At 52.3% G+C, this 25,577-nt stretch overlaps 2 protein-coding genes across 3 annotated transcripts in view; one reads left to right on the forward strand and one right to left on the reverse strand.

The window, feature by feature from the left end:
• ADAMTS7 (ADAM metallopeptidase with thrombospondin type 1 motif 7) overlaps positions 1-3,687 on the forward strand; it is a 58,181-nt gene extending 54,494 nt beyond the window's left edge. The window contains exons 24-25 of one of the 2 annotated variants that reach the window (XR_010659108.1): positions 2,238-2,549; positions 3,507-3,687. Coding sequence is in view for 1 of the 2 variants with exons in the window: in XM_065906292.1 (XP_065762364.1) it covers positions 2,238-2,389 (152 nt within the window). In the remaining variant the exon portion in view is untranslated. Of the gene's footprint in view, positions 1-2,237; positions 2,620-3,506 lie in introns of those variants that run through there. The other variant, XM_065906292.1, reaches the window with a different exon arrangement.
• A 502-nt stretch (positions 3,688-4,189) lies between these two features.
• Positions 4,190-25,577, reverse strand: part of TBC1D2B (TBC1 domain family member 2B) — an 88,683-nt gene continuing 67,295 nt past the window's right edge. Inside the window, exons 9-13 of the mRNA XM_065906451.1 lie at positions 22,341-22,835; positions 19,532-19,649; positions 12,747-12,932; positions 10,961-11,082; positions 4,190-7,418 (exon numbers count right to left, since the gene is read on the reverse strand). Coding sequence (XP_065762523.1) covers positions 7,223-7,418; positions 10,961-11,082; positions 12,747-12,932; positions 19,532-19,649; positions 22,341-22,835 — 1,117 coding nt within the window. The 3' untranslated portion in view covers positions 4,190-7,222. The remainder of the gene's footprint in view (positions 7,419-10,960; positions 11,083-12,746; positions 12,933-19,531; positions 19,650-22,340; positions 22,836-25,577) is intronic.

Genomic DNA, 25,577 nt, shown 5'->3' on the forward strand with positions numbered 1-25,577 from the left:
GGGAGATGGGACTCATGGAACTGTCCCCCCAAAGCACAGGCTGACGGGGTGCCACACAGAGGCTGGGGCAGTGCTGGGGTCAGAGCAAGGGGTGTCCAGCTCTGCAGGCAGCTCCTTCTAGCTTAGGGAGGAGTAGCAGCAGCCTGGTCCCCAGCGAGCTCCTTTTCCCTCTGGGTCTCAGTTACCCCCTCTTCCTGGAGTGAGGCCAGGGATGTCCCTGAGACTGTGGGGCCCAGGCCTGGGGGAACCCCCCCACCCCAGTTCTGGCCAGAGCAAGCTGTGTGACCCTGGGAAAGGACCTCCCTCCTAGGGTCCTGCTCCCAGCAGCTGGTGGCTTCCTGGCCAGCTGGGTCCTCCTGGAGAAAGAGCCAGAGACACGCACATATACACACTTGCGCGTGCACACACACACTTCCTTCCTGCAGCCCAGCCGCCCCCCCCCGCAGTGCTGAGCACAGGAAACGGTGGCCCTGCCGTCACACCTGGCCTCCCCTCACCAGCTGTGCAGCCTGGCGCTCCCTTCCCTGTCTTATGCATGAAGGGGCAGACAACCCCTCTCCTCCAAATGAGGTCTTGGGCTGAAGAGCCCAGGAGGTGCTCAAAGAAGGCTGGCTTCTTCCTCTCCCTCGTGGACACTGTTACCCCCCACCATGAGGTCTGCAGGAGCGCCTGGGGCTGCCTCTGTTGGGAACCTAGCAGTTCCTCTGCGGTCAACTGTCTGGCCCCTGCCCAGGAGACAGAGCCCCCTCCCCAGGACAGACTTTGCCCTCAGCTGGCATCCAGGGCCTCCAGGGTACCTGCCCCAAGCTGCCTTCTGTACCAGCAACTGGCTCCTCGGCAGCCCTTGGGCAGACCCAGACTAGCCAGTGATATGCCTTGCTGCCCCTGCCGCTGGCAGGGAAGGTCTTGCTGCCTCCATTACCTCAAGCCCCAGCAGAAACCCCACCCGCCCCGAGTGCCGTGCCATCAGCATTCATCCGGCAAGCATCGCCGCACAGCCTGCACACAGCCCTAAGGTAGCTGTCGGCACCCAAGTGAGCCGTTTAAGGGCAGAGGCCAAAGAAATGATCAGGATGCTGAGCCCCTGGAGTCCCCAGGATGTTTTGATGACTTGTGAGGCAGGACGTCTGAAAAGTCTGGAAACTCCAGAGTGTGCGGTCATCACTGTGAGGCAGCTGACACAGCAAGGCCACATCTGTTTGCCTGTGGAGGTGGGGTTACTGGCAGAGGAGGGGACTGGGGCCCCCACAGCAATTCAGAAGCTCGCCTGAGGTCTCTCAGTGGGAACAGGACGCGGCTGGCGGACGTGTAGGTCAGAGCTGCTGCCCAGAGCCGGGGTGGGGGACCTGGCCTGCTGCCTCCTGCCCGCAGCTGGGCCCTGGGGATGTCCCAGGGCCAGGGCTGCCAGTTGCCTCCTTGCTTCTCCTCCCGCGGGATGTCTGCTGAAGTGAGCAAGGCCGGGCGGCAGCTGGAGGCTGTCACCGGCAGCGAGGCCAGGAGGTTGGAAGCAAGCCACATCCCAAAATAGCTCTGATAAGCATGGGGCAGGAGGGCCGGCCAAGCCTCAGCCTCAGCCTCGGACAGGCGGTCTCCGTCTGTCCCTCCTCAGGAGGCCTAGGCTCTGCTGATGGGCTGCCAACCCAGGTCACACATCCTTTCCTGGGGCCTCAGTGACGAGCCTAACTGGCGGGACTGTTCCGGTGTGCGACCTGGAGGCTGAGGCTGGGCACAGCCCAGGGGCAGGGAAGTCTGGCAGGACAGGTGCCTTTGGATAGAGGGTAGGGGTCAGGGGCAGAGGCCATTGTAGGCTGGCAGGAGGCCCCGGGGACTTCAGTTGTGTGCCAGGCCCTTGGGGTCATGTAGGGTCTGCAGAGATGGAAAGGGTGGCAGGCTCCTTGGCTTCCCACGAGCCCCTGAGGAGTCAGGGCTGGGGTCTCAGGGTCTTCCTCTGGATACCCAAGCCCAGCAGGCCCTGTTCCCCAGTCCTGGGGTGGTGGGTCCAGGCCAAGGGCGGGAGGGACAGGGAGCAGCTGGAGATCTACACCTCAGGCCTAGGGGAGCCCTTCCAGAAACAGCAGGCTGATGCTCTGGCGGTGGCTGCAGGCCTCTTTAAGGTCTTTGGGGGGCAGGGAGATGGCCCAGGTAAAATCTCAGGGAAGCTCCTCCCCCCTGGGGCGGGCAGGGGGGCGGTGCGGGGTACCGGCCTGTAGGTCGTGACCCGCCCCCTGCGTCCCTAGGCTGCGAGCGCGATCGCCTGTCCTTTGGTTTCTGTGAGACGCTGCGCCTGCTGGGCCGCTGCCAGCTGCCCACCGTCCGCGCCCAGTGCTGCCGCTCCTGTCCCCCGCCCGGTGTCCCCTCCCGCGGCCACCAGAGGGTCGCCCGCCGCTGACCCACGCCCCAGCCCCCATTGGCCAGGACGCACAGACAGACTGACGCACGGACCTCAGCGCCCAGCACGGGCTGTGGCGGAGCCCCGCCCCTCACGCCCTAATGGTGCTAACCGGGGATCCTACCAGTGGCAGGCTGGGGACCCCTCCTCCTCAGAAAAGGTATTTTTTTATTCTAACAGGTTGCATAACATTTATTATTATTATTGTCGTAATAAACAGGCATCTACTGTTTCCAAGTGCGGCTTGGCTTCCTCCTGGCTTGGGGGAACTCCCCCTTGCCACCGTTAGAGAGCATCTTTCCGTCCACTCTGGGAGGTCTGCAGGGAGAGAGGGGCCTGTGGGGACAGGAAGGCCCGAAGGGGTCAGAGCAGAGGCAGGCTTCTAGAGGAGGTGTGTGCTGGTACAGGTGGAGGGAAGGGTTTTTGGACACCAGCTACAGCCTGGCAGAGGCCCAGTGGATGCTGGCCCCACCCCTTCATGCCCCCTGCTTAGGCCCCCCACCCCCGGCCCTTTCCAGACCCCTGCATTTCACAGGGATTGAGCCATAGCCCCTTAAAAAGCAAGACCCATCTTGTAACCAGCAGGGTCTACCCCTGGAGTGAACCCCATGGACACATCCCCTGGCCCCCCGGCTTCACCCAAGTCCGTCTGTACGGAGGGGGTGGGGGGGTGGGGGTGGGGGGTGGGGAGCAGACAAGTCAGACCCACCCGTGTTGGCCCTTTCTTTCATCTCCATGCTCGGGGACGGGGCTGGGCTGGCTCCTTCCTCACTGCCAGTCCTAGATGCTGGGTTCCTGCTCTGTTGACACGTGGTCCCGCCACCCACAGCACCTGCCACACCAGCCTCTCCCTGCCTGCCACACCTAGTTCCACGGAGTCAGACTGTGGTGAATACACCAGGGAGCAGATGGGCACGAGGTGTTCTGAAGTATCCTGGGCCCTGGTGAGGGGTGCAGAGGCTGGAGAAGGTCAGGAAGTGAACTGAACAGGCACTGTCCTGCCCTCACATCTGGCCTTGAGTCTTGGACTTGACCATTTTACATTCTGCTCCCAAGTGCTGTGCCTGGAGGGGGGCTTGTCCCCCTTCTCTACTCACATTCTGTTCTGTGGCCCCAGGGACCCCTGCTCTGAGGAATCGCTTCCCAAGGCTTTCCATTGTAGCAAGAGCAAGCCCTTAAAAGGGACGGGGAGCCAGGGCCAGCACCGGTCCCAGGCCCAGCTGTGCCCAGGAGCACCAAGCCTCACTGAATCTGTGTCTCGGGAGGAGGCAGACTCCCCAGCTCCTCGCCTGCTCTGTCTGGGAACCTCTACTGGAGCTCCCCCACGCCGTCACTCTGCAGCAAGACATTTGGTCTTAATCATTCTCGTGTGTTTTTCCGATGATGGGGGGTGGGGGGAGTGGCGTCCCCAGCAGCAGCTGGGCCTGAGCTGTCAGCCTAGGCAGGAGGCAAACAACCCGTGACTCAGGCAGGGCACGTCACCGCTGGTGGAAGGAGGGGTGCCTGCCACCCAGTGGTTTAGGGGCTGCTCCGGACACGGGGAACTCCAGCTCCTGACCCCTGACCCACCCTATGCCCCCAGCCCTCACCTGCAGCTTGGCCATGGCTTCAGGGCCTCCCAGGGCTGAAGGCATTCTGTCCCACCTGCTCAGAGTGAACCAAAGGCAGGGATGCAGAAACACACGGTGGAAGGTGGAGAGCCACCCCCACCCCACCCCCACTTAAGCCCTGCCCCACCTTTCAAGCCTTTGGGGCTGAGTCCCTTCACAAGTGAATGTAACAGCTTTTCAAGTCAGAATGTTATACAGATTAGTTTATTTTGCCTTTTAGTAGGACAATTCCAAAATTTAACTGGAAGATAAGCACAGAAGCTGCTGGGACATGGAAGGAAGAGAGTCACTTGGCAACACCCTGAGTCCTCCATGGCTGGCATCCAGCCTCCCAGAACACAGGCAGGAAGGCAACGGCGTGCAAAGTGAGGAGTAGGGATTTGTGCAGTAATACAAACATTTAGTTAAAACAACAACAGCAGACTGGCTATTTGCCTAGAGTACTTCCTATATCGATATAACGTAGAAGCCAGAGCCGTTCCCAGCAATCAACAGTCTTGGCTGGTGTGGGACAGCTGTCAGCATGACTGCAAGTAGCCCCAAGGCTACCTGGGGTAAGAAGTGGGCCCTCGTGTACATAGGGGAAGTCAGTGAAGGTCAAGGCTGGGGGTCAGAGAGGGTACAGATGTGAACAGTGGTTCTGGAGGCTCAGGTTTACATATACACAAGAGAATATGTTATACAAAATAGATGTACATAATCTAGAAAACCTTGATAAAAATAGCCTATAAAAATATAAACTGTAGTGAAAATATACAAAAATATTAACAAATGTTCAACCCATAAAAAAACGAAGAACTCACCAACATGAAAGCTGGCAGTTCCCACGGGGCATGATGAGGGCGGCTCCCCTGGCCGTGGTGTGCGCGTCTGGGAAGCTGGCTGAAGGCTGCCCCGCCCCAGGCTGGGATGGAGGCAGCACCTGTCAGAAGGGGAGGATACAGAGCTACTCTTTCCTCAGCGGCACAAGGGAAGCACTGGCTCGAAGTAGTGGGGACAGCCCCTACAGTTGTGGAGAAGGAGTTGGCCCCATCCTGTCCCCAGTCTGGAATCAGGTCAAGCAGTCCCTCTCCCGCCTCTGGACAACCAGTGCTTTATTCCAGAAAGGAGAACTTCCAAGCAAGTGTTCCCGGCCCATTCCTTCCACGACCACTCTCTGTTCTCCCATACCCACTGCCTGGCCACTGACAGTTACAGCCTGGAAATACTAACACACCACTTGCCGCTCAGGGAACAGCCAACACCAGGGGCTTCAGCCACACACAGCAGGTGCCCGGGCCCCATTCAGGTGCTTTTAAGATAAGTCTTTTCAAGGCAGGAAGGACAAAACAAGCCTATTGCTAAAGGCAGCATTTTAGTCCCCAGGATGTGACAGTTCCAGGGGAAATCAACTTAGGGGAAACTAAACTCTCAAGGAAGCTGGCACTGTCCAGCCCCATTCCTGCTGCCATCCCCTAGGCTGGCGGTAGAGGCGGGAGGCGGTCTCCACCAGCTCCAGTGGTCCTGCGGGGGTCTGTGCAGAGCGGTGAGGCTGCATCCTCACCTCAGAGCGAACCCACTCACAAGGCGACTTCCTGGAGATGTCTGGCCTCAAACAGCCGCTCCCAAAGACCAAACCAATGATAAAATACATTTTGATACCTACATATAGAGGCCAGCTCCCCGGACACAGTGAAAAACCAACCAGCTTAACCAAAGACAGAAAAATTGAACTTGGTCTAATATGCTGAAATGCTGTCCTGGCTATGAGACTGCTAGAAGGTTGACAGTAAGAAAAGAAAAATCTGCTTATGAAAAAAAGCACTTCAAGTTACAGTGCTTCAGTAAGTCTGAGTGTGTTTAATATCCACCAAGGATTGTTTCCAATTTTTTCCAGGTAGTGTAAAAAAAAAAAAAATCCACTAAAAACTTTTTCTTTCCTATTTGAGTAATACTGTCCAGGAAAACTGAACAGTCTCTCAGATCAAGACATCAGGGATGGTCCACAGAGTGATTAAGCAAAAATAATCTTCCTTGCACAGAGCCTCCTTCCGGGCCTTCAGAAAGGTCATGCTCTAAGTCCCAGAACTGCCTGGGCAGCCTGACACACTGGGGGTGGTGGGGACCCCAGAGGGGAGGACAGTTGCTGAGTACAGGATGTCTCAGCGTGGCCATGGGGAGGGGATGTCCCTGGGAGGGCTCGCCAGAGCTCTGACCTCAAGCGAAGGGTTCCCAGCCCCAGGCCCTGGCAGCTGGCCTCCCCCGACCCCAGCCCAGCACACTGGCTGTTCCCAAGGAAGCCATGGCTTCTAGCTGCCCGACGGCAACCACTCTGTTGCTACACCACCACCCTGAAGCACGCCCAGAACAGCTTCCTGCATCCCCTCCACCAAGGCCAGCCCAGGGGTGGGCCTGCTCTGTAGAACGATGATGCGGGGTTTCCTTGGAATCCCATCCACACGTGAAGAATGAGCCCAGGGTCAACTCTCAGATGGAAAGAAAGGGTCTGCACAGAGCCACCTGGAGCGGTGTAGGCAGAGGAGCGAGCGGGTGTAGGCAGAGGGGTGTCTGGAGAGCCAGGCCCTCCGCCAGCAGGTTGGGAGTTCCTGTCTGAAAGGCTGTGCATGAAAGGGCAGAAGCTATTCCAGAAGTGGGGCACAGCCAGCACCTTGAAGCCATCAGCGTGAGGTCTGTGGGCTTGCCATAGGCTGCTTCTGAACAAGGGATGTGCTTGCTTTCCTAAGAAAATCCCTTCTTTCACACGAGCCTTATGTCACCCAAAGCAGTTAGACTTTGGCCCAGGAGTGTGTGAGGCGTGGTGGGCGTCCTCCACGACTACCATTCAAAACAGCGCCCACAACCGCCCACTGTGTACAGGCGCGACCACCGGGCAGACGGCCCACGGAAGGTTCCCTAAGGGCAGAGACAGCAACACAGCTGACAGACGCTGTAAACGGGCTCATGAAACTAGCCAGCTCTAAGCCCGGTGAGGTACCAATCGGGCGGAAAGCATGGCGGGACAGGAGGAGCCATCGGCCGTGGCATGCAGATGGCTGTAAACAGAGGAGACCCGAGTGGAAACGAGAAAGTGCAGTGCAGCTTTGGACGTCTGCCCAGCAGACTTCCAGAGACCCCGGATGTTACATTCTGGATGTGGAACGAGCGCAGGCGTCTCTGCGGTTCACCCTTTGGCACACTTTGGTTGCAAGGAGAGCAGCGTCCTGGGCGGGGGTGCGGGCAGCACTCAGGTGTCCTCTTCCTCGTCACTGACCAGCTCGCCCTTGTCCGGGCTGGTGTCCCGTTCGCGCAGGAAGTCCTCCCGGATGGCCTCCAGCTCCGTCAGCTCCAGCCGGACCTTCTCCAAGTGGTAGGCCCGCCGGTTCCGGATCTGCCGCAGGGGGAATGGGTTCAGGTCCCCAAAGGAGATCCCGATCAGCTTCCTGGCAGAACATGGCAGAGACAGAGCATCGGGGGGGTCAGGTGAGAGCTCAGCCTGGCATGGGGGCCCGGGGGCGAGGGGAGGCGGACCCCAGACACCATGCTGAGGGCCTGACGTGGGTGTCACTCGGAGGCCAGTGCACACACAGAGGCTGCAGGGCAGGCCCCAGATGACGGCCTGGATCCAGTTCCACCACACACGCCCTGCATGACATGGAATGTGGGAAGCTCCCCCTTTTCCAGCCCCCAGTTCCTCATCTGTACACTGAGGTAACAGCAGTGCCACCTCCCACATGGGTTTACTCGAGTCACCGCCCGGGAGCACCAGGACGGGGCCTGGCACTTGCTCAGTGGTGGTGGGCCTCTGCATCCTCAGAATCGGCATGAGGCCTGGTGCGGGGCGCCCTCAGGAAGGCGCTGCTGCTGGACCGACTGACGGGGTGAAGTGGTGCACAGGTGCCCCAGCAAATGTGGGGACAACTGTCAGGCCCAGTCAGTGGTGTGACAGGTATTAAGATGCAGCTTATGCAGAAGTGTGCCGTTCACAGGTTTCGTACTATCCCCAGGTCTAGGCACCCACCACAGTAAACATTTAAAAATCATGGGTTTTGCCCCTTACCATTGGCCAGCAGTTTAGTAAAAACGGAACTAGAAAGTGCCCATAACTAGAAGCTATAGACTTCTAGCACTAACCATGCCGTGTCTCTGCAGCTGTCACAGAAGCCGGTTCCTCTGACCCTCAGCCCCTGCCCCGCTCCTGCAGGCCCCAGCAGCAGGGACCAAAGGCCTGGTACTCTTAAAGACCCCAGGAGAGGCTGTGATGAAACAAAAATGTCACTGGACTTCCCCCCAACTTCCTCCCCATTTACTCCTGCTACTCCTCAGTCACGTGGGCTGTTTTACTCTAAGGTGTACATAGATAAGACAACACATGCCCTTAGCATCACTCCCTCTTATATTTTTAAACACGCACTTGTTAGACATGCCTCACAGCAAGCCAGACGATGCTCCTGCCAGAAGGTAAAGGGTCAGAAAGTCTGGCTCTCAGAGCTGAGCTCCCCAGAGTGTGTTCTAGAGCCAGTGAGCAGGAGTGGCCTGAGCACAGCCACGGTTCAGTGTGGGTCTCAATGAAACAAGATGCTGGCCGGGAACGGCGAACCAGATCTGCAGGGCCAGCCCCTTTCCTCTGACAGCTGTTAGTCACGGGTTCCATACACCTGGAATCGAGGTGTCCGGGCCCTTCCTTGCTACAGAAAAACCGAATTAGACTGACACTGTCCGCTGCTTCCACCAGGCCGTCACTACTGCCCATGAACGCAGCCTGCAGCAGCAGGGAAAACACACCCTGCTCTGCCTCGGGCCTGGAAGGTCCAATCAAGAGGTGAGAAATGCCCTGTGTCAGCTAAGTCCAGAAGATGATACTTTGCACCTGAGAGGTCCCCAAGAGTCCTGACTCAGAGACTGGCCTAATCTTGTCTTACCCACCTCCCCTGACCACATCTGACTGGGAATTCCCTGCCTCCTCTGCAGAACCAGTGTACTGCACAGTCGCTGTTCCTTGGAACCGGTGATCTGGGGAGCTCATTAAGCACTGGGGCCCTATTACAGAGGTGGGGCAGTCCTAACAACACCCCCGGGGTGATCCTGCTGCACTCGGAAACTCCGGGTCCGGGGACCTTGACTTCCTGCAGTCACTCACCAGGTGGCGCTGCAGGAGCACGCACGACAGACCATGGCCCAGTTCCGCCCGTGTCTGCCACCCTTCAGGGCGTCACCCACAACCTGCACAAAACCGTCCCGGGCTGAGCAGGATGCCCTCCACATGCATTAGCTGTCAGAGTGAAGTGCACTTCACACCATTCTTGTCGTCTTGACCGGATGTGGGATTAACGAATACTCCCAAGGTTCACCCCAGGACAGACATTCTCAGATATCCTATTGCTGTTGATATGGCAACAAGCCAGAAAAAATCTGAAAACTCACTTCCCAAGTAAAAGATCCTGACAGTAGTGGTGACATGTAAGGATGCCAGGTGTGGCCCCAGCCAGTATCTTCTCCCAACACCCACCTCCCCGGCCCCCTTGCCTCACTCAAGAGAACCACAGGGGAGAATGGTCAGGCCCCTCTCTCTGGCCCCACACGCCCCCGTCCCAGGACCCCTCAGCACTGGTGCCCCGCAGCTCCTCCTGTCTGACGCTGCCCAACCACTTCTCATGACACTGGCCAAAAAGAGAAGCCGCCTTCTCTTCTTGTGAGCATCGGGGGGGCAACTGGTGTTTGTCAAGGAGGTGGTCACCCATCAGTGGATTGAAGAGTCAGCTTACTGAGTCATGACGAGCATTTTAAATATGTGATACACAGTGTAATTAGAAAATATCACAGGGTACAGCACAGGTCTGTATCAAGCACTGGAACTATTTCAATGAACAAATTCTCCTGTTCCAGTTACAGACTCTCCAGTATGTGTGTCCCAGGTTGTGAGATAAAATGTTCTTCTTATGGGTGGCAGTCAATACAGTTTGAAGAACATTAATAGCTCCAATTGTCTGTCAGTGAAAGGACGCCTATGGTTTTCATGAGGCCACAAGTCTGCTACAGGGATCCACTCCCGTACAGGAAAGGTGGCTCCCAGCGCCTCAGTGCAGTGAACATTACGGGGACTCAGGGGTTCACAAGGACGTGCACCCCACTTGCTCAACCAACAGCAGGTCCACAGAAACCCTCTGGCGAACATGCCTGGGCCGCCAGGGCCAGAGCAGCTGCGAAGTGTGGTTCAGCGAACACAAGGACAATGACAGTGGCCCAGAAAGGCCCCCTATGTTTGTGGGGCGACGGATTTTTTTTTTTTTTGCGACGGGGATTCTTGACCACTCGGCAGCCCAGGCCAGAAAGCCAGGGCCTTTCCAAGTTCAAATTCCCTCTCCACTCCTTTCAACCTGCCCACTCTGTTCTGCCTCTGGGGGCACCTCGCTCCAGGTTACCACTTCTCTCACCTGGAGCCTGGGCCCCCTGCAGCCAGTCCTGCTCCAAACAGACATGCCTTTCTCATGTCCAACCTGCAGGGACTTCCTAACACTCAGGATGAAGCAGCCTCCTGGGCAGAGTCTACAAAAGCCTTAACAACCCAGCTCTGCTCAGGCCTGGCCTCGATCCTGCCATGCCAGCCCCACCCTGGCCGAGCCTCTGGGGCTGCGCCCTAAACATGCTGTGCTGTCACGCCCTACACGCAGCTCCTGGGTGCCCTCTGCCCAGGGGGCCCACGCCCTGGCGCCCCCACCAAGCCCAGTTTACCCAGGCTTCCTTCACCACAGCTCTAAGCAAACCCTGCTGTAACATCCTCACGAGCTCTCCGAGGACAGGACCTGCTCCTCACCCACCACCCTCTGTGCCTGGCAGAGGGCCTGCTACATGGCAGACACTCAGTAAGTGCTTGTGAGACATGGAAGGATGTGCTTTGGTTGCTAGGATTTATGTTTACTGGGTCAAGGATAAAAGCTCAGGGGCCCTGCTCTCCTGGACGTCTGGGGGTTCCCCAAGGACTCACCTAGCATCCAGGATAGTGCGTGTGAAGTAACGGAGGTACTTGAATATGGACATTGAATCCTGAAGTTTCAGGATCTCCTCTTCCTTGTATTTAAAAAGTGCCAGGGCAAAGCGGAAGATAACCTGCAGAAGGACAGGGAATCTGTGAGGCGAGAAGCACTGAGCTCCAGGTGCTAGCTCCAGGGATGGGACACCTGCTGGATCCCTGGGAGTGTGGCCTGCATGGGGGTCCTGGGGCAGACACGACCTCAGGAGCCATTTCTGCAAGTGCCTTTCTCAATAGAAAAACGTTCTCAACTCTCTGGTGGCATTCAGCAACACTTCAGCCCAAACCAAAAATTTCCTTAAGAAGTAGAATCTTTGTGGACTCCTCCACATTCAGCTCACATTTCTAGTCCATAAGCTATACAGGACTAGAGATAAATGTTAAATTAATCAAAACCAGGGTCTTCTTACTCTAAAACTCTTAGAAAGCTCTACCTCCGGAGGTAGTTTTTAATCTCACCTACTAAAATTAGGGTCTGAATTACTGACTTCTGAATATGGGGAAAGAAAATTTGAAAAACAAGCTTTTTTTTCTGATTTGTCTCTGGGTCACTGTCCTCTGGCTGAGGCCAGAGGAAATGGACTCCGGCTGCTCCTGCAAGTTTTAGCAGCTCTGGAACACATTACTTCACCCACATCTAAGGGTGTTGGCTGGTCTGCAACAATGTGAATTTTCTCTTATTCAGAAAACAATACTTACGGAGTTAAAATAGGTGATCCTTCTCTTAGCATCCCTACCTGTGACCCAGCGGGAAACACTGTTTAAGCCCTGGTTGAGAACTCTTAATAATGACATACTGAATTTAAAAGGTGATGATGTACTATGTTGGACACAGTATGGGATTAATATACACACTCAAACTTTGCTGGTGGGAGCAGAAATTGGTAAGGACCTTCTGCAGGCAATTTGGCATTCTCGATGAAAACTACAGGGTCTTTTGATTCTGGATTTACCCTGGACCCAGCATATCTACTTCTAGGACTAAACCTATGGATGTACTTGTACCTATAGAAAGACAGTTATAATGAGTCATTGCAGCACAGTTTGAAACAGCAAGAGACTGGAAACAATGTGAATGTCTATTATCAGGGGACTATTTGGTAAATTTCTGGTTTATCTGGAGAAGGGGATATTACCAGAGTTCTTTAAAAAAAAAAAAAAAAAAGAGCCAGATCTATATACCCTGATATGGAACAATCTCCAATAAATAATAAACTGAAAAATCATATTTTAGATATACATCAAATACCTTGAAAAAGAGATACAGTACATTGAGAAGAACAGTTAGGAGACTGGGAATCTCCTTTCAACTGCACACACTCTTAGTTATATGATTTGAGTTTATCATGTATTACTTATTCACAAACTGACTTTTTTTTAAAGCATACACAGACTGGGTGGGAGTCCTGTGAGCAGTAGGGCTCTGAAGCTGGCCCCCCAAGTCTGCCCCAATCATCTGCTCACTCTGGGCCTCTAACTCCTCATCCATACAAAGGGATAATACTGCCAGCTGTTTGACAGAGGCTGAGGCTCAGACTGCAAACCATCGAAGCCCCTGTGCCAGGCACAGGGTTTGGCACAGACTCGTTTCTGATGAACAAGCAACTGACTGCAGTTTCCTGCGACCCCTCTGGTGGCCCCCAGGGCTGGATCACTCTGCCCCTTGGTAACCATCGCACATTCCAGTTAAGCTGGGATGCTTCTGCCACTGCCCATGGAATCATCCAGCGAGCAGACCCACCTTTGGTCCCTCATAAAGGAAAGAGTCCCATATTTTAAAGAGGATGTCGCTGACGACGCTATCCACAAACACCACCAGGAACCAGTTGAATGTGATGAGGGTGTAGTCGACTTTGTACTGTTCAAAGTGGGCGTGCAGTCGAGGCAGCTTCTCGCTCATGAGGTCTCTGAACACTCGCTGGTCCACCTGGAGAGGGAGCAAAGGGGAGAAGTGTGTGGGGGCTGCCATAGCACAGAGTGGGTCATCCAGGGCCCCGGGGGGTTGCAGGTCCATCACAGTGCACCGCGGTGTAGCCCTTCCAAATGTGTGGAGGGCTCACCCCAGAGCGGAGGGCTCTGCGCCCCAGAAGCAGTTGACCTCACACAGCAGGCACTCACCGAGTGGCCGCTGACTGTCACCTTTCCACAGGGCGGGGGGCTGGGTGCGACGGCCTGAGGCCACGCCTGCACTCAAAATGCCCCATGAAAACAGCTGCTGCAGAGCCGGTGCAGCAGTCAACCTTGCTAATCCGTATGGAAATACAGAGGGTGCTGCTACACGGGCCACAACCTGAGTCCCTGGCCCAAGAGGAAGTGTGGTATCGCCACATCCATTCGCCAAGTATTTGCTAGCTGGGTGGGGCAGTGAGGGAGCCAGGACTCCAGAGTCAGCTGCACTTGAGCTTGGGCCTCAGCTCTACTACTGACTCCAGGGTGGCCTCGGGCACACTGTATTCTGGAGAGCTCTGCTCCTCATCTGAAAGCAGTAACAGTCTCCTTCTCCCAGGGCTTCTGTGAAGACTACAAGAGACTCAGGTAAATACCTATCAACATAGGTGGCTGTTATCTCTCCATGTTCTGTGTCAAGCAGGGGCCAGTGCTGGGCAGAGGCTTGACTCGTGTTCAGTCCTGACCTCTAGGAGCTAAAAGATGAGTGGGGAAGGAGATGTATGGGCTGTTACACCAGCCGTGCCAGGGCTTGGTAAAGATGTGTTTGCAGAGCATTACAGAGCCCCGGACGGGTCCCAGCCAAGTCTGGGGGAGAACAGCCCTGCAGCGGAGGGCACAGGACTGTGGGCAGAAGGAGTGTGAGGGAGGCAGCCCGGCCTGGCAGAGGTACCATGCCCCTGAGGGTCAGACTTCATCTACAGGCCAGGGGCTTTTCCAGACTTTGTCTGTGATCCACAAGACAACATACGTCAATATCACCCAGTCTGCATCGAACAGAAAGAAATCTTTCATGAGCATTACTTAACTTCACACAGGAGGACACACTTTGATGCCTCAATTCTAGTCTATTCAACTTAATGTGATGAAAAACGCTACTGCCAACCCCCATACTGATTTCTCTACTCATGTTTGAAAAACACAGCAGGCAATGAAGGAGAAGCATCAAGAGGCTTTGGGTAGGAGAGTGATGGGGCTGGATTTGTGCTTTAGGTCTGTCTCTCTACCTGCAACAGGGGCCGAGCTAAAGGGGAGGCCCATGGAGGTCCCCCACAGCCAGAGCAGAGGGGATGAAAATCAGAGCCAAGGATAGGTGGTAGGAGGACAGGAGCACCTAGATGGGAACTACATGGAGGTAAGGTCTGTAAACCATGCAGACCCTGTGAGGTCAGAGGTAAGGAGGAGGGGTGCTTGGAATACACAGGCCTCCAGAGGGGCTGGAGAGGGCAGAGTGTGGTCCCCTGAGGCCGGATCACAGGAATGAGGGCTGGGGAGAGTGAGACACACTGGTGCCTGGGGGCAACTCGAGCAGGACAACTGCAGCTCACCAGAGACCTGGGCCGAGGCTCCAGGGCCCGGGTGCAGTGAGGTCACCACTCCACCAGTGAGCAGTGAAGCATCAAAGAAAGAGACCTGCAGAAGAGAGCAAGCTACCATGCACAGCGGGCCACGACCAGGCTATCCGGGAACAGGGGCAGCTGCGCAGGAAATGTCGGCTGCATGAGCGTGCCCTGAACGGCATACTGAGATGGGAGCGAGAACTGGTGCAACCACCTGGGAGAGCAATCCGGCAAAGCCCAGGAGACAGGAAGCCGGCAGCAAGCATGCTCCTAGGACTGGATCCCGAATAACCCGCCAAACTTTCACCGGCGCTATCAGTCAAGTTATGGTAGAAAGTGTGTGAATTCTTGGGATGACTGAGATACTAGAACAACTAGAAACAATCTAGATAAATGTTAAAGTGACATTTTAAAATGTCCTTTTTTAAGGAGAATCTAAAACTTTGAAAAACTCAATTGTTTACCCTTATGGGAAGGGTTTTTTTTTTTTTTTTTAAATATAGAAGCCACTATAGTAAAAAAAAAAATTTTTTTTTTAAAAAGAATATTACACAGGTTCAAGTATAACTGGTTGAAATGTAAAGATTTAAAAGGCAAAGTAACTTATAAAACATTATTTTCCACAGAAATGATTCTAAAGCATTATAAAGTCACCTTAGGGTACACAAAGGATAAAATTAAGGAATCACGGTTGGAAACATACATTTTTGTCCAGTTTGCTTTCTGGCTAGAAGAGACAAAATTTCAAAGACCTAAATTAGCTGAAATGAATTATAATTAATTTTTCTTAGAAGACTTAAACAAAAGCACATAAGAAGCTATAAAACCATCTCATGGTGTGCAAAAATTATCACCCTCTCACCTTCTCACCCACATCTGTTCCCCAGTGCTGTAAGATTCTTATAGGTGGACCAGTTACTGAAAGGCAAGTTGTCAAAACATCTTATGGGTGCATGCGCGGTAGCCATGACAAGCCATACCTGGGCATCCTCTTTGGTCAGTTTCCCTGGAAGCCCAGAGCCTCCCACAGGGAAGGTCAGCATCACTCACTAGTGATGGTACTTCTGCTGGTGCTATTCCATCCCTCAGCAGATAAACAACAACTACCCATTTGCACACACTTCACACTTGGCACTGGCCAGTGCTGGGGATGAGAAACAACAGGAGCAGGTGCTGCCTTTACATGCACAGTAAGTCGCTCAGTTGTGTCTGACTGTGACACCATGGACTATAGCCCGCCAGGCTCCTCTGTCCTTGGGATTCTCCGGGCAAGAATATGGGCATGGGTTGCAGTGCCCCCCTCCAGGGGAGCTTTCTGACCCAGGGATCAAATCTGTGTCTCTTACGTCTCCTGCATTGGCAGGTGGGTTCTTTACCACTAACGCCATTAGCATGCATGCACACTGGCTTTAAGAGGCTGTAAACAGCCAAGGGAGACAACAGCTGACTATTGGGCCAAGTGATGGCGATATGATGCCCTCTGCCTAGAAGGACTTGGGCTGAAAGTGCCTGAGAGGAAGGGACCAGTCAGCTGGCCTTGAAGTGGGCGAAGACCCAGGCACACGCCTTTCCTGCCAGGTAGGTGGCAGATGGTGTCCTATTCTTGAGGCTGCCTGGGGCTTGGCAGAGGGCTGGTGTGGGGAAAGCTGCCAGGGGATGCCTGCTCAGGCCTCTGTTCAGCTCTCTGAACTCAAGAGGACGTGGAATGACTATATTCATCTCTGTGTCCCTGGCATCTAGCGAGGTCCTGGCACACAATGTACACTCGGCTGAGGGGACAGACGGAGAAGCTGCTGAGTGTCTGGACGACAGTGCAGCGTGAAGGGGCTCAGTGCTCAGCTCCGGCAGGAGGCAGCTGACGGCAATCTGCAAGGCACAGTGCTGGGGCTGACCGCACACACACGGCTATCCCCATCTGAAGAGTGGCGTTACACAACATCTGTTACAGAAAAATGGCTAAACACCTCATGTCCAATCAACCGATGGAATATTACCAAATATGACATTGAAAACGAGATAACGTTATGAGAAAATGTTCACACTGTCATGTGAATGTGAACCAGCCAGGATAATCGGCTCTGAATCTGGATACTTAAATGTATTTTTGGGGAAAAGTCAAAAGGAAATATATCAAAATGCTAACTGTGGTTCTCAAGTTGGTAGGGTAATAGGTGACTTTTCATTTCCCTCTTAATATGCATTTCTTAAAGAGATGGGAATACCAGACCACCTGCCTCCTGAGAAATCTGTATGCAGGTCAGGAAGCAACAGTTAGAACTGGACATGGAACAACAGACTGGTTCCAAATAGGAAAAGGAGTACGTCAAGGCTGTATATTGTCACCCTGCTTATTTAACATATGCAGAGTACATCATGAGAAACGCTGTGCTGGAGGAAGCACAAGCTGGAATCAAGATTGCCGGGAGAAATATCAAACAAGATATGCAGATGACACCACCCTTATGGCAGAAAGTGAAGAAGAACTAAAGAGCCTCTTGATGAAGGTGAAAGAGGAGAGTGAAAAAGCTGGCTTAAAGCTCAACATTCAGAAAACTAAGATCATGGCATCTGGTCCCATCACGTCATGGCAAATAGATGGGGAAACAGTGGAAACAGTGGCTGACTTTATTTTTCTGGGCTCCCAAATCACTGCAGATGGTGATTGCAGCCATGAAATTAAAAGATGCTTACTCCTTGGAAGGAAAGTTATGAACAACCTAGACAGCATACTAAAAAGCAGAGACATTACTTTGCCAACAAAGGTCCATCTAGTCAAGGCTATGGTTTTTCCAGTGGTCATGTATGGATGTGAGAGTTGGACTATAAAGAAAGCTGAGCACTGAAGAATTGATGCTTTTGAATTGTGGTGTTGGAGAAGACTCTTGAGAGTCCCTTGAACTGCAAGGAGATCCAACCAGTCCATCCTAAAGGAGATAGTCCTAGGTGTTCATTGGAAGGACTGATGTTGAAGCTGAAACTCCAATACTTTGGCCACGTGATGAGAAGCGCGGACTCACTGGAAAAGACCCTGATGCTGGGAAAGATTGAGGGCAGGAGGAGAAGGGGATGACAGAGGATGAGATGGTTGGATGGCATCACTGACTCAATGGACATGGGTTTGGGTGGACTCCAGGAGTTGGTGATGGACAGGGAGGCCTGGCGTGCTGAAGTTCATGGGGTCACAAAGAGTCGTACACAACCGAGCGACTGAACTGAACTGAACTGATGCATTTCTATATTACCTAACTTCAGTGAGTATATCTGTTGGGCTTCCCTGGTGGCTCAGGCAGTAAAGAGTCTGAGGAAGGCTGTGAGAGGCCTGGCCCAGCGCAGGGAGGTTGTGGCTGCATCTGTGAGTGAGACGGAGGGAAGGATGAGTGGGTAAAGGCAGAAAGAGAGAAGAAGAGGCACCTTCAATGATGCAGGAGAGGGGACGGTGACCTAACAGTGGTGAGAGGACAAGGGAACAGATCTGAGCCACCTGGCGGGTGGCAGTGATCAGAAACAGCAACTCCAGGGGCACAGAGGGACCGGAAGGGGGAGTGTGGGCTGACCCAATTCCTGGCCTGGGGACTATGGGTGACGGGGCAGTGCAGGTGCTAACAGAAGGCAACAAGGGGGTTCCCTCCAAAGACAGAAATGCAAATAAAACACAGGGCCCAACTAGGCCAACAGAAACCACACGAAACATTTACAACAGGGATTTTCCCAGGGCAGTGGTCACACTGGTGACAGGGAGGTCAAGAAGCCAAGCCGTTGATGGTGAGGTGGCCCAGAGGCCAGGGCAGGAAGTCACCCCTAGGCTGGAGCAGGGGGGCCCCCAGTGGCACAGACAGGAGCTGGTGCCACAGAGGAGACAGAGTCACTGGCAGGAAGTGCCCAAGACAGAGAGGGGAGAATGGCCCTCAGCTCCCTGCCCTCCTCCAGGCTCCTCACAGTGCCTCTGCTGACCACGCAGAGGCTGGGAGATGGCCCGGGTCTGCAGACCCAGCTGTAGGGAACAGAGAAGAGCAGGGAAGGGCAGGACACAGGCCCAGCTGCAGTCAGGAGTCACAGGGCTCTCGGGGAGGAGGCATGGACACAGGTCAGACACAGGAGGAGGAGGGCTGCCAGTGGGGGAGCAGGCAAAGTCCATCTGGAAGCCAACGACAGCAGAAGCCCCAGTTCGGCGCGGGAAGAGATGCCCAGGGCTGCAAGGGCCAAGGGTCTGGTCCTGAGGTGGGAAGTCGCCAGTGGAGCCAGAACCCCTGGGCCGTCCCAGCCCACATCATCCTACTGGCCCCTGGCTTCAGACTCTAGGAGCGGTGGGCAGGAACTGTGCTATTCGGACCGCCTGCTGCAGGCGGTGCTGGAGACCCCAGCTCTGTCCCTCTGGACCCATTACGACACTGTTCACAGGAGTCGTGTTGTCCCTGCTGCTTCCAGCCAGTGAGTGAGCCGGGCAGGGGCACAGACGCAGGCGGGTCTCATGTGCACTTTAACAGGTGACCTTGGCTCAAGGACTCCACACTGGCCTGACCAAAACTTTCTGAGAACTGCACAGCAGGTTGGGGTCTTCCCCACCACCCAAACCTCCCTTCTTTCGCTGGTCTGGGGGTTCTCCTGGCCTTCCCCAATCCCTCCCCTTGATCCTTCATGGGTTTCCCCCTCAATAGTTTCTGGCATGTCTGCTTCTGCCTTGGCCTCTGCCTCTTGGAGAACCAGAGCTAACACACCCAGGCTCCCCAGGCTCCCCTGAATTGTGGCTTAGCCAGCCAGGCAGAGTCCAGGGGAGACAGTGCTGAGCAGTGACCACAGAGCAGGTCTGCTGGCTTCCAGGGCACTGAGTGAGCCCGACCGGGCACCCACTGGCCTGTGAGCAGCCCGACCCAGGCTGGGGGAAGCGGGGGCAGGTGGAGGGGGTGGCCTCCGTGTGCACCTTGTCATGCCCATGGGGCATCCCCGATCAACGCTTAATTCAGGTCACATTTCAGCTCTAATTCTACAAGTTGCTGACTGAAGCACAGTACTTTTAGAGTACCTGGGATCCTAAAAGAGTCTTTGTGTAATAGTCTCGAGGCATGAAAACTTCCACTATGGTGACTAGACACCAGAAGGCATCTTCTTGTTCCAGGTACAGGAGGGCCACGGCCACCAATCTACAAGCAAACAGAGGACAATGTGAGCGCCAGCCCCCTGGCCCAGACCCAGGCAGCACAGCCCATCTTCACAGACGCCTCCATGGTGACTTCCACTCTCCAGAAAATAATACCAAGGAAGTATTTTGTGGCAAGGGAAGCATTTCCTAGTTTGAAAAGCAAAGCTACATTCACCCTCCCTTTCGTTTCTTTTTTATTTAAAGATGATGAAATTATTTCCCAATGATCCAGTCGGCCTCATTAAAAAATTTTTTTTCATGATAAGATTTTGCTGATGCAGCTAATTTTTTGAGTTTTTTAAGTTCCAACTAATCCTTTTATGCACAAAAAATCAAGGGGTGAATTTGAATACAAGGGAGAAAGAACACAGTGATGGTTTAAAAACAACTTTCTTGATACCAATCTACTTGAAATGGGGCTTCACACAAATGAACCATCATGGGGGCTTTCTCAAAACACTGCATCCACGGCATGCACGTGGGGCGGGGAAGAGAGCCTTTGTATCAGCTGTTCGGTCACTCACAATGGAAACCTGGGTTCGGCTATATTTGACATTGTCACCACTGAGAAGTTACTTACCCAATGACTTCATCAGGTCTGGCTCTGAGCGGGCATTCGGGACAGAAAGATGGGAAGGAAAAGGCAATAGAAAAGCCCCTCTCTACACACCTGAGAACTTCTGCTTGTGCACTTATGGGAGAAACCTGAAGTCACTTCTCAGAATTTGTTTTTGCTTTCTTCCTTGGACAAAATTATAATGAAATCTCAAATTAAGAGGTTAAAAAAAAAAACTGGAAAGGGGACACCTTGAGTTGGCATGAATGGGATGGAGAGTAGAAAGGTTACAAAGAGTAGAGACGGGTAAGGAGGGAGAAACAGGACGTGTACAGCACCTGAGGACGCCACAAGAAGGGGCAGAGAGACTGAGATCCGCAGAGCCTTCGAAGACATCACTTTAAGTTAACTGATGTTCATGATGATAGGTGTGAATCACTTAGAAAAGGATGCTGTTGCTGCTGCTGCTGCTGTGTCGCTTCAGTTGTGTCCGACTCTGTGCGACCCCACAGGCGGCAGCCCACCAGGCTCCCCCGTCCCTGGGATTCTCCAGGCAAGAACACTGGAGTGGGTTGCCATTTCCTTCTCCAATGCATGAAAGTGAAAAGTGAAAGTGAAGTCGCTCAGTCGTATCCGACTCTTAGCGACCCCATGGACTGCAGCCTACCAGGCTCCTCCATTCCTGGGATTTTCCAGGCAAGAGTACTGGAGTGGGGTGCCATTGCCTTCTCTGTTAGAAAAGCTAGCGTTCTGCTAAAGTTCTGGGTTCTCAGAATGTGTGTACAAAATAATGTGCATGGAAAAAAATCCAGTAAAATGGTTAAAGTTTAGAGGTCCCAATGGTGATTGTGCACAGAAAGTCTAAATTAAAGCTGGAAAGTGTCCTAATGTGGGGAAGAGACACAGGCATGCTTAAGTCCTCACCAAGATCCCTGAAGTTTCAGAAGGTTTTAGCTTTCAGGAATTTTTAGACTGAGTATGCAGTGTGAACTGTCCATTTAAGCAAAACAAGGCTGCTTTGTTAGGCAATATTTTATTTTTATAGCCTTTTTTTTTAAAGGGGACCATTGAGGAGCAGCTGAAGTCCCTCTTACTTTCAGGGCACAGAGAGGGGACCCTGGCCTGACCACCACAGAGACAATGACTTCCTAGAAACCACTGGTTTCTAGGTCTTAACCAACTAACATTCCAGCTTAAGCTCTTCTTCCTGCAATGCTCTCATTTCAGATGCAAAAGACAGTCCGGATCCAGAGGTCTGTATCCAGCATGGATGAGGATTTAAAGAGGCCCAAGAGCTGCTAGAATAAATGTCAGCATTTAAAACTCAATGCATGCACTTGACTTACAGGAGAACCACTAAAGATCACACATGGAGCTTCTTCATTCTTTGTTCGTATTTCTAGCAAGCTGGATTATCTACTTTGGGAGGGATATAAATGGACTCTAATGACAGCAGTGAGTAGAAGCGGCAGGAGTGCACAGGTAAGAGACAGACAGAGGTAAAAATCAGCCACTAGCACTCAAAGTCCAATGACAGCGAGCAGCTTCACACAGAACAGACCTCAGTACCTCCCATGGCCTCATGCCGGTGCAGCTCAGCTCAGAATAAGGAGCCTGGATTGTTAAGAGAAGGTGAGAGGCTTTTCAGTGTCCTTTGCCTATGGAAGCAAGGAAGCATACCAGACCTGCAGAAGACTCTAGTCCAAAAGAAAACATGTTTGGGCTCTTCAAGGGCTAGGTTTTGACCAGCTGAAAAACTGTCTGGGGCAACCTCATGACTGACGAAGATCCTATATAAACAGGGAGTGCCCTTGTTGCCACATCATGCATTTTAAATGAATGAATGCAAACTGCAGATCAAAACCTGAGTGTGAGGACAACAGCAAGGAAATCTAAATGAGAAACCTAGTTGTTTCAAATAGTTTGGTGTTCTTAAGACTTCGAAAGCATGCTTGTTTCTCTCAATTATTCTAGAATTGGGGATGGTGCACAATTCAAATTAGTTTACTGCAGCTATTAGTACTTTTTTCCCTTAAAAGACTGACTTTTCTTGGCTTACCAGGAAGGGAAGGGGGCTATCAGGCAGTCCCTGTATCTTAAGAACAAAGAGGAGCCCTCCGTGGGCTGGGGACCTACCTGTTGAGACCCTGGCAGTAGCCGATGTCTGGATTCCGCCAGGAGAAGGCGAGCAGGACGTTGCGCAGCTTCTGAATGCCTTCTGAGGTGGGGCACGAGTAATGCTTGTTGTTGGGCAGAGTCCGCAGCAGGTCCAGCTCAATCTGCTTGGAGGCTGGGTTCTGTTTCTCCAGCGCCTTCTGAAGCAAAGTCTGGAAGTAACTGGGCTGAGTGCTGTCCTTGAACTTCTTGATGTGACGGTCCACACACCACTTCCACACCTTGGAACGGTGCTCGTGTGGGATGCCCGCACGGACCAGGTTCTTTAATTCTGGGGAACAAGTCATCTCCCTGTTCACTGTGCTCGCAAAGTAGTTTTCCCACTTGACCCCAGTGGAGACCTCCTGGTTTTCTGTGAGGTAGAGGGTCTTCAGGTCCAATGCCCGGACTTTAGCGACCAACTTCTCTTCCTCGTCATCCTCTGGGACAGTCTTAAACCCATAAATGTCATATTCACTGTTGAGAAAAAAAACGAAAAGTTAAATGATGCAATCTGGCAAAAAGGTCAGTGAAACATGAAAGAGAACCTAGAAATCTACTCATATCTAAACGGCACTGTGATATATGACCAGGCATTTCAATTCAGTGAGGAAATAATTAACTTCTCAATAAATAACTGGTGAGAATAACTGGCTATCTGTATGGAAAAGACTGCTTTAGATCCCTTCTTGATACTACACAGGCAAAAAAAAATCAACTCTAGATGGTCAAAGCACCCAATGTAAAAAGCACAGAAAATACAAGCAAGACTGCAAACACAAGGCTGATAAATTTGGTTACATTAATATATTAATACATGTGCATGTATGTTTATGTAGCATACATATACACATGCATAACACTTATGCTCAAAAAATACCATTTTAAAAAGTAAAAAGACAAGGGAGAAAACATTACATTAGTAAGATACTAGGGATGAAAAAGAATTAAAGCTATGGTAGGCAGAATAATGGCCCCCAAAGACGTCCCTGGAATCTGTGAATATTGCACATTTAGTGGCAAGAGGTACACCATGTGTGGATTTACAGCTATGGCACTTAAGACAGCGAGGTTATCCTGGATGTCCCAGGTGGGACCACAGTAATCACAGGAGCCCTTAAAGTGGAAGAGGAAAGTAGGAAAGTGGACCAGAGAGATGTGACAAAGGAAGAAGAGTCAAAGGGATGTGAAGTGGGACAGGGCCTGGACCCACGGTTGCTGGCTCTGAAGATGGAAAAAGGCAGCCACAAGCCAAGGAAAACAGGTGACCTCGAGGAGCTAGAAATGGCCACACCTGATGACCAGCAAGAAAACAGAGACCTAGCCCTACAACCAGAAGGAACTGTATCCTTCCAACAACTTGAGTAAGCAAGGACACAAACTGTCTCCTAGAACCTCCAGGAAGGAATGCAGCCCTGCTGATAGCCTGATTTCATCCAGCAAGACCATGCTGGACTGCTGATCTACAAAACCGTTACACAGTAAATATGTACCACAAACTTAGCAACTTAACACAATGATGGTGATGGCAGTCACAGGAAACCAAAAGGAGGCCTTTCACACACTGCTGCTGAGTCCGTAAACCTGTAGGAGCACTCTGAAAACCGGATCCAGCAGAGCTGAAGATAAGCACATCCAGCACTGGAGAAACTCTCACGCCAACACATGGACACATGGATACACATACCACGATGTCTAGTGCATCACAGTTTGTAAAAAGAAAAAACAGAACTACTCTAAGTGTCTACCATGAGACGAAGGAATAAAAAAGTGATATACAATGAAGCTGTAAAAAAAAACTTCTCAGGGGCTACATAAATCCATCTGTATAATTTCAGAAAACCATGTTGAAAGAAATAAGTCACAAAAAGGTATGAATATGGTAGGATTAGCATATTAAAAAGTGTCTTCAATTAGAGGTACACATTGAAGTGTTGAAAGCAGAAATGACATGTCTGGTCCTTGCTTTAAAATATATCAGAAAAAAAATTTCGGAGGGAGAGGATAAGAAGAAACAAGATAGGCAAAATGTTAATAATTGTTAAATTATTGGGTAACAGTTACATGTGGGGGTGTCATATGATGCTACTACTTTGAAATTCCATAATGAAAAGTTAAAAGTAACTCAATATACACAGTTATTTTTCTACTTATACAGAAAGTTTGAAAACATACAACAGATGGGCAGATAGCAGGGCTCTGTCCTCATGGGAGCCTGTCCCCAAATCCCACTCCCGGAACACAGCAGGAGAGCACGGCGTGGGGAACCTGGCTGCCCAGACTGGGGTCCTGTCCTGGCCACTCCCTGGCTGTGTGACCTGGGCAAGTTACATCACCTCCCTGACCCCAGCTTCGGCATTTGCTGAGGATAAAAACACCCTCCTCACTGAGTGTTAAACATGAGCAGTGGCACAGCTCCTGGCACACAGACCTCAGTAGTTTTGTGACAATAGCACTGGTTGCATTCCAATAGCATATTTTTTACCTGCCATCTGAGTAGCATGGACAAGGCAGGCCAGTGCTGTAAGCACAGAGAAGGGAAAGAGCAGCTCGGACTGAGGCAGGGCTTCCCCTGGGACCAGGGTGGGGCAGGAGAAGCCAGGCATAGTGGGGGCGGAAACAGGAGGAGTCTGGACTGAGTGCATTCACAGACTTCTCCTGCCAATATCTCATGAAACCCATTTTTTAGAAAGTAGGATATGAAGGTTCTTAATCCAAGATACATCACAGGCTGCCAGACTCTGTGATTTTCTGAAAAATATATGCAATACTGTGTGTCTGTCCAACCGCATTTTGGGGCCAAGTGTCTCCATGGCTTGAATCAGACCCTCAGTGAGTTCTGAACCACTGGATCAGGTTACCCAAGTGTGCTTCCCTTACAGAGAAGGCCCAGCTACCCACTTAGGGGCTCCTTTGCTTTCAAACTCCCCACGAGTGCAGTTGTACCCATGGGTCTCTGGAGAAGATTCTACTCCTCGGAGGACTGGCTCCTCTTATAGCAAGACTGGCTAGCATTCACGGTGGCACGGTACATGCAAGAAAAGTCTTGAAATCAAAAGACCTGGACTGAATCCCAGCTCTGTTACTTGATTATGACAGCAAGACTGGTGAGATTACCTGTTCTAATGACTGACAGTCCTTGTCATGAGCATCGAAGGAGACACGGAGAACTGTGTAAAGTTCTTGGTAAGTGGCTACTGTGCTTAAAGCGGGGCTTGA

This window comes from Muntiacus reevesi, chromosome 15 (genome assembly GCF_963930625.1).
Source record: "Muntiacus reevesi chromosome 15, mMunRee1.1, whole genome shotgun sequence".
NCBI classification, from domain to species: domain Eukaryota; kingdom Metazoa; phylum Chordata; class Mammalia; order Artiodactyla; family Cervidae; genus Muntiacus; species Muntiacus reevesi.